At 40.5% G+C, this 9,345-nt stretch overlaps 1 protein-coding gene across 3 annotated transcripts in view; it reads right to left on the reverse strand.

The window, feature by feature from the left end:
* The window catches only part of ZC3H13 (zinc finger CCCH-type containing 13), a 46,078-nt gene extending 37,368 nt beyond the window's left edge, over positions 1–8,710 (reverse strand). Inside the window, exons 1-3 of one of the 3 annotated variants that reach the window (XM_027674343.1) lie at positions 8,601–8,710; positions 2,691–2,816; positions 2,144–2,253 (exon numbers count right to left, since the gene is read on the reverse strand). In XM_027674343.1, the coding sequence (XP_027530144.1) occupies positions 2,144–2,253; positions 2,691–2,807 (227 nt within the window). In that variant the 5' untranslated portion in view covers positions 2,808–2,816; positions 8,601–8,710. Of the gene's footprint in view, positions 1–2,143; positions 2,254–2,690; positions 5,665–8,600 lie in introns of those variants that run through there. The other 2 variants (XM_027674344.1, XM_027674342.1) reach the window with 2 other exon arrangements.
* Positions 8,711–9,345: the final 635 nt, after the last annotated feature.

Here is a 9,345-nt window from a genome sequence, read left to right on the forward strand (position 1 = left end):
TCTACCTGCTAACCAGCTATCTACCTGCTAAGCTGCTAACCAACAATCTACCAGTGCAGCAAGACAGCAAAATTCCTTGTGGAACAGCATGTTTACGCACAGCTCTTTCCTTGTTAACTCTCCTTACTTGAGATGCCTGGAAGACTGGCAGGTCTATTACTGAATTCTTAATTATATCATCAGGCAAGCTTTATATATAAACATGCTAGATTTTATTTTCATAACAAGATTAAAATTCATCCTGTGAGAGGCAGCAATAATGCTGAAAGGGAAAAATCTTTTCCACACTGTAGAGCCAAGTTTTCCTACTGTCCAGTGATGTTCTGAACTATGGGACGCATTATGGTCAGATAAAGCCATTAACAATGAGATTTACTGCAGACAGGTATGAAACAGAAGGAGCAACAGAGAAAGGCAGCAAGACATGCTTTGTCCTACCAAACTGCAGACAAGTGACTTCCCCGGCAGGCCTGGTTAAACACATGTAGACATGCTGCCACTATGTTATCCCAGACACCTGAACAAGAGTATTGCTTTAACTGTACTGATGTGGAAGCAGCATTAGCTTGGCTTGCATAAAACCAGTAAATTGCATTCAAAATGCCTGGATAACATTTGCGAACATCTCTCTAACGTTAAATGGCATGAAAATGCCAATATTTTATTATGTACATAAACCAGTTTTTTCTATGCCTGGCCAAGAACTATCAGTAGAAACTTCTGAAGACAAGCAGGCTTCTTTCATTTGTCTGGTTTGGGGTGTGTGTAGGAGTGGTGGGCATCCTTCTCCTTTTTACTTTTAAGAACACCTTTATTAAATGTTGAATGTGTCAGGCAAATAAGCAGGAGGATTTGTCCTTTGACTTTTTCATATAGTCCTAGTAGAAGAAGTCAGCAATAAAAAGCAGCAAATCAACATTATTCTTAAATGTCAGTGGTGAGAGTGAAGCAGAAACACAGTTTTAATCATTAAAAGAAATGTCACCTTTCTTCAAATGACCAAGTAGAACTAAGCACTGAGTGTTCCAAACGCTGAAAGCAAGGAGAAAGTGACATTCTATCAGTTTTAAAATTTAATCTCTATCAGCAAATCACTTACTTCATCCATTTGGAACATTCAGTACAGAACAGAGTAAAATCGTTTACACACCAAGAGAAATATTAAACTCAGTGATGTATTTTGTATCCCAGCAGTCATCACCCTAGAAGCAATGGAAGATCAAACAAGCAAAGTCAAGATCATCCTGAGAGGATGCCAGAGGAATAGGAAAAAGAACTGGAAACGGAACCCTAAACTCATGCCAACACTTCCTGTTGTTGCTTTACACTTTGATGCTTCAGTGTGCCCACCTATAACCGAGGTAGCATTGGCATTATTATAGCATTATAAAGGACAGTTCTTCGTAAAATGTGAAGCCTTCAAGCAAAGAGGTACTATGCTAAAACCATAACAATTTTTGTCCTTTATAGCAAGAATATTACAAACTTACTGCCACACTCAGTTTCAGTTAAGCAAGGTGTTATGCCACATAAAGGACAGTTAAAAAAAAAATTAAACTGTAGTAACATATGAAGAGCAGATAATAAAAAAATATTCTCTTTTGAAAAGTGAAGTAACTCTGGATCTCCTTCTATGACACAGGATATTTTTTCTATATCTGACAGATAAAGTCACAAAACTATGTTTGAAGAGAAGTGTTTTCTCACAACAGGAGAGAAAGGATAGACACCTTATTCATCAAACAACATAGCAAAGGCAGAAGGGCTGTGTGAGTACTGCAGTAAGCAATTGCAAACTAGCATTTTAGAAAAGGACAGACAAGTATACCAGAAAGCTGCAGTGACACTACGCCAAAAGAAAAAAGTATTAAGGTACTTGAACTTCCCATTTCAAGTAATATAAGTAGTTAATCTGCATCCAGTGGACTCTATTTTTTTAAAGCTATATACACACAAAAATCCTGTACGTTGCCAAATTAATTGTTTTGAGCAGTTTCACAAGGCAATTGGTTATTGATAAAACATATGATTAGGCACACCACAGCATTTCACTTAAAAAAAAACCAAAACAAAACAAAAGACATAGTTGCAAAAGCTATTTTCCTACAGCATGTGAAGAATTCAAAGTGAGGTCTTGATTTACCTTCTATAACTGCTGCTATAGCCTTTACCTCGTGGTGAAGGGCCATGTACGAATCTACATGTGTTCCCATAGAGGCAGTTGCCAGTCTTCAGCCAGTTACGGCACTGTGTCTAAGAGACAGACATTACTGGGTGAATTTCACACTCGTTTCTGGAAATACCATTGGTGTGAGTGTGGCAGAACAAACAAATGACTCCACATTAACTCCCATTTATCTGTAATTTCTGTCCACTAGTAATATAACTCATTAAAAAAAATAATCAACAACGAGCATCAGGTCTGGCAAAGAAAAATTTAGGTTGGTGGAAATACTATTAATATGTACAATACTACTGCTCCTCTCCAGAAGCTGGGACAACACATGTTATTTGGAAATTCTTGTATTAGTATCTTGAACATCCATGCGTTAAGGAGTTCTTTTCACCTTTACTTAACATCAGTGACATCTGAGCATTTGGTACTTGTGAGCTACTCTTTCCCACCACATAAATCCTGGAAAAGAAGATGATGGGGTGGGGAGGAAAAGAAGAACACTTTTACAACTCACCTCTGCAGTACTTCCAGTGCTGGGTCCAAGCCTTTCAAACACACTGGGTCTTCGGGATGTGCTATCGGATATGGTCTTGGTATTTTCCACTGTGACCTTCCTTCTAATTTTTGACATTTTGTACTACTTCAACCAAAAAAAAAAGCAAAACTGTAAAATCCTTCAGTTTGGGGCTATTGACACTGAACTCACATGAATAAAATAGTATGGATATACGTTGTAAGAGTTGCTGCAGAGGTGATGAAGAAAGAAAAAGAAGTCATAAATGAGTGAAATGTATCTAATAACAAGGAATGCCTCTGATTTGAACTAGTCAGCTGAACACCAGTAATGACAATTTTTATTTTATGACCTGATTTGTATTCTTCAGCTTCCCCTTGGGAAAGATCACATGACATGTTATTCATTTAGGCAGCAACCACCACTCAGAACAGATGCTTTCTTTCATCATGTATTTTTGGGGCATGAACTCAAGTGACTTAAAGTGAACAGAACCTTTAATGTTATTGCACCAACCTCTCAGAAACCAGTTCCAACCACTAAAAATGGTTGCCATTTTTGAAACAAATTTCCAAAAATTAGAGCTCCATTTTTCCTCCTTTGTTGTGTATGACGACCTACTGAAAATCACTTTGGTATCAAACACAGTCTGTATTTGTTACTGGTTTGATTCCTACAACTATTTGTGATCACATGAGTTTAGGAAAAAAAGAAAAAACTCCACAACAGTGATACATTTCCTAAGGTTCTCAAAACTAGCTCCTTTTCATTAAGAAAAACAGATTTTAAAGGAAATACAGCATAACTTCGATAAACAAGAAGTCACAATTTATCTTACCTGAGAAAAGGAGTTATTTATAGAAAGAAAAACATATTAAAAAAAAAAGGAAGATATACATTAAGCACTAGAAATAGGTTGTATAAAAAGGGCAGAATGGGCCCCAACATCTACTGTCCATTCTTTACATGCTACTTGATCTACACAGAAATAAAATCAATTTGGGAACATCTGCCATGTGCTGGACAATTTAGACACAGCTCAGAAAACCACCTCTTTGTTAAATTGCAAAGTGCCATCACTCTCATTAGTCAGCAGAGCATGATTAGCCAAACGCTAATCCTCCTACCCTTCTGCTGCTGCCTCTTCTGCTCCTATCCACGTGTCACTGCATTTAGAACACACACACACACTCTAGCTAATTTCTCATACACTAACAGATTACAAATGTCAAGAAGTTCATCCATAGAGCCAGAATAATACAAATTTAAACTAACATCCACCAGAGTTGATTAATACACATTTTTACCATCTGATCAGCAATATGTTCCCACAGTATTCAGATTGTAAGGTTACATTTCACAGAAAAAAAATATTATAATGCATAAACATGGACACTTCATTATCTGAACCCTACAGTTACTTCTATGACAATACTTCCTTAGGAGTCTGACACCTGTGCACTTTCTACAAACAAAATGTTGTGCTGAAGCTCTTGCTAAGCACTTTAGCTCCTTCATAAACAACAGAAGAAAGCAAGCGTACACCATGTACTTGAGATTTCTCGGTAGAGCTCTACTCTACTGACTATTTCTCCAAGCCTCTGATTATCTGAAGAATTTTGTCTCATAAGTAAGGTTCAGATAACCAAGACATTAACCAAGATGCTCAGGGAAAGTGAAAGTTAACCATATGGTGTATACCAAACATTAAAAACAATGGTTAACATCAATTAGTAGAAGCAGACAGTCAAACAGAATTTGCCTGTAGTATGAAATTATTTGGGTTAGTAAAAACTGTGGAGAACAGAAATTTCCAGAAAGATCTAACTGAGTTAGAGAATTGAGTAATACAACAGCAGATGAAATGCAAATAAATATAATGCAATGCACACAAGGAGAAATGATTTTATCTAAATATTTGATGAAATCAAATTAGTCCAGTCTTCTGAGAAAAATAATTAGAAGTCATTGTGGACAGCTCAATGTGCAGCAGTAGTTATAAAGTCTGACAGGATAAACCATTAAAGTTAGAAAGCAAAACAATACCATGTCTCACTTAGCTGAGCACCCTTCCATTTCAGGATTCTCACTGAATTTCAGGAAAAAACCTACTAAATTTCTACAGTTTCACACAGCCACACCCTTTAGTAGAAGATATAAAAATCAACTGACACATGCAAAAGCATTTTTAGGAAGACAATCATATAACAACTACTGAATTTGGTTTAAATATTTACAGTTAAAAGAGCCATATCTGAAATAAAAAGGGTTAGAAGAATGACACTAGCAATGGCATAAGGAGAGCATTCAACACAAGAAGGACAGATGAGTGCACCTAATATGTAAGTACAGTACACACTGAAATGGTAGTAGTATACAGAAAATTATATTCATTTTGCCTCTCCATTTGAATGTACTTTGATTTTCAAAGAAACAGAGGCAAAACTTTTGTTTTGAACGTTACTTTTTACTCAGCATATAGTTTCTTTTTGGAATTAACTTCTATAGGAAGTTACGATGATGACTAGGCTTAAAAGGATTGCTATAAGCATGAAGAGGATGAAGGAGGCAACATCATCATAACTATACAGATAATTTAATTCCAACTGCATTCTTCCCCATATTTTGGACAATAATTTCCCATAGGGAAATTAAGAAGAATACCATCCAACCCTGAATCTTCTAAGCTTTGTAAAATCCCCTTTTTAAAAAAAACAAACAAAACAAGACTTGAAACGAGAAATGAAAAAACATACTATTTCCGGTAGCATTGTGTCAATTCTATTCTTCTATTCTGGCCCATATCCACCAGTTTGCAGTTAACAACAGATATTTTATTAACAGAAGGGATATTTCATGATAGATTACTATAAGCAAACAAAACCAGCATGCTGTGAGTGCACAGCATATTAATTTCTGTATGCACATATCACATGAGGACCTCACTCATGCAACAAGAACTGCAAGACATTTCACTGTTAAGTGAATATAACTGTTACCAAAGGCTGCAGGATTAGAGTCCAGACAGAAGCAAACTGAGGAATTTTCACTGTGTCAAACATTACATTTGAGAGACTCCATCTGAAAATGCAGATGCATTTGCATTCTTTGAAGACCAAGTGAGTTGAAAAAATAGACTATTAAAACAATATTGAAAATTTCAGATGTATAATGACAGTTTTTGTGTTTCTGACAAGCTTCCTTGCTCATAAACAAGTACTGTGACGTGAAAAAATTACATGTTTAATTTCCAAATTTCTCAGTCTGCACATCAATGGACAATCAAGAACACTTTAAATGGAACATCCCATAAAGATTTCCATAACTCACTCAGTTCTCACACATTTTCACCTTACGTTGTTTTACCACTGATGATCACAGTCCTGCTATCAATCCCACACTGACAGCCAGTGCAATGACTTTCCATCAAATTTCTGCCTCTGGATTACCATCTCCTTATTAAACACTCACGTGGGTTAGACAGCACTAAGTATCAGTGTGGACTGAGCCTTGAGCATTCTCAACAGTTCAAATAATTACTACCACGATTTTTAAAAAAATTAAAAATTTTTAAGTCAAAAATTATGCATTTTAGGTATGTGCTATTGCATTGCCAAATCTACTTTGGGGCACTGAAGTATCTGCAACTTCTGAAACAGCTTACTACCACTAAGTGAAATTAACTTCATCCTCCTAAAATAAATTCTATAACTAAGATTTTAACTGTAAAGTGTCACTTTTCCACACATAAATAAGATCCATGACAACCTGTAGCAATAAATTAGAAATATTATAACACTATGATAACTTACACACAGATGGTCTATGTTACTCTTTAAAGGAAGTAACTTTCCCAGACTGAGAGACAATCTGTTAATAACATTAATTATACTACCATTTGAATGAAAATATATTTCAGAGTATTACTCACATGAATAAACCTAAAATGTAGACAGACTTCAGAGAAGTGAGTGCACCTAGTGGGCACTAACCAAGGAACTGAAATCAATGAAGCATGATGTGATTGACACAGTACTCACTGAAATGCTACATTTTTATTACTAGTACTCCTACATTTTGGTGTCAAGCATGCTTAAGATTTTTCTTCCATATTAGTGTGATATTGCATAAGCCACAATCAAGACACATCTGAAACACCTACTTTTCCATTAGAAAAATCTAATCTAGCCCCCTGAAAAAATGAATCCTGAAGGATTCTACAAGAAAACTAGAAACTGAGATGTAACAGAACAAAAGCAAAATAAAAAAAAAGAGATAAAATCTCTTTAAGAAGTCCAAGACATCACTCGTAAGCATGTCAATGTCTGTGCATGCACACACCACACAGAAGCTAAACATTATGTCACTTTAGAAAATGCTACCTGTGAAGAGATAAATAATATGACTTTTAAAATAACAAGCAAAATTATTTTAAAGTCCTACAGAAGTTCAGATACAAGCTGATCATAACACTCTATGATAAACTAAATACGTGTTGAAAACTTAATAACAGCTTTGAGAATGGTTCCCTGCACTTTTCGAAATGAAGAGCTTTTACCTGAAAAGGTTTTGGTTCCGATTACAGTGTTAACATTTCCATGTCACAATACAAATAAAATAGTGATATTTGAAGGAACTCCACAGGTTTACTGTCTAAAAGTAATACTAAAAATGGTAATTTGTGTTCATATTGAACCTTCCAAAAAATCAGTCAAATACTCACACAAAGCCTGTTTGACAAAACAATAGCATTCTAAACTTACTTTAACAACTCCTTGCTGATAACCCATTGCCATATTAACTTGAACCTGTTTCTCTAATTTAACATATGATATTTCTCCATTAGTAGAGACAAGCAACTGCTAACTACGTTTGCAAAGCATACAATCATGGTTGGCTTTCTACAAGTGAATAAATAAAAATATCAGGTCCCAGTATTACATTAGGAAGTTCCACGTCTAACAAAGTCCTCGTACTGAAAGAAGATGTTTCCCCAGACTGAGAGAGAGTCTACGCAGACTGGTGCGGACAGGTCCAAGTTCACTCAGCTTTCACGTGAAGCTTGCTGGATACGTGTTAACTCCAATCTGTGAGTTGGATCACCACATTAGCAAGCTGTCACTCTCAGCAAACATGCTGAGAAGCAGTGTGTACGATCTCGGGCGCAGCCACACAGAGCCACAGTTTTCAGACACTTCGTTCATGGGCCAAGTCTGTCCACTCCTGTCTGCACAGAAGCACCGTGAGTGTTTCACCACCGGCTCAAGATCCCTCACGGTCCTGGCTGCTAACCCACTATATGCCAAAAACCTGTTCCTCAGTCTTGCAGAAAGCTGACAAGAAATCAACGGTGGAGTGAGAATCCACTGAGAAATCAAAGGTGAGGACCGAAGTAGACCATCCCTAACACACTAACCCAACACGCCCAGGCTACTTCTGGAACGGATGGGAGTTAGCCGTAGCCGCTACCTGAAGGAATGGTGATGGGGGAATTTATACGAGCAAAATTAGTAGTCCCTCTTGAGCGTAAAAAGCAGAAACTATTTTACTGCCAGAAAGTGGGAGAAGAGCCCTATTGCAGAGGGGAAAAAAACAAAACCCAAACCAAACAAATCACGAACAAGGAAGATCCGAGTACGTGGGCAGGAGTCTGCAGCACGGCCCCGGCCGGCGGGACGGCGCCCCGGGCACAGGGCGGGATGGCCCCGCCGGGCACCCACCGCCGCCGCTCCCGGGGAGCCCCTGGGCGGCCCGATGCCACGCACGGCGCTGGGCGGGAGCGCGGCCCTTCCCCGCCGCCGCGCTCCGTGGGCCCAACGCCAGGCCTGGCCGGGTGGGAAAGGGGCGCAGGGGCCCGTCCCGCCTCCCGGCCCCCACCTTCCGCGCCCGCGGCCGCTCCGCCGCACTCACCTGCTCCTTGCGCTGCCGCGCCGCTCCCCGCCGCCTCCTCCGCCGCCGCCCGGGGCGGAGAGGGTGGGAGGGGGCGAGGGGGGGGTCCGTCCTCCCGGGCCTGAGCGCAGAGCGGCGCGGGCAGGAGGGGGAGGAGCGCGCGGAGCGGCGCGCGCCCCCGCGGACCCGCCGCTCCCGCCCCGCGCGCCGGGACAGCCGCCGAGGGACCGCCGCCGCCGCCACCGCCTCCGCGCGCCCTTCCCGGCGGCCCTCGCGCCGCCCGCGCCGCCGCCGCCGCCACCGCCGAGGGTGATGACGATATGATGACGATAGTGATGGCGGTGACGGTGACGCCGATGACGATGGCGGCGGCGGGAAGGGCGGAAGCGGCTGTGCCGCCATCTTGGGGAGGGCGGTGCCTGGCTCCGCCTCAGGGGGAGGCAGCGGAGATGGTGAAGGTCTGGAGCCTGGGTGCTGTGGAGAGCCGCTGAGGGAGCTGGGAGTGTTTAAGCTGGGAGAAAAGGAGGCTCAGTGGGACTTACCACTCTCTACAGCTGCCTGAGAGGAGATTGTACCCAGGTGGGGTCGGTCTCTTCTCCCAGGCGACAGGACAAGAGGACATGGGTTTAAACTGCATCGTGGAGGTTTAGGTTGGACATTAGGAGGAATTTCTCCACAGAAAGAGCGATTAGACATTGTAATGAACTGCTCAGGGAAGTGGTGGAGTCATCATCCCTGTAGGTGTTTAAGAACAGACTGGATGTGG

This window comes from Neopelma chrysocephalum, unplaced genomic scaffold, assembly GCF_003984885.1.
Source record: "Neopelma chrysocephalum unplaced genomic scaffold, ASM398488v2 Primary Assembly neopelma1_25, whole genome shotgun sequence".
Classification (NCBI taxonomy): domain Eukaryota; kingdom Metazoa; phylum Chordata; class Aves; order Passeriformes; family Pipridae; genus Neopelma; species Neopelma chrysocephalum.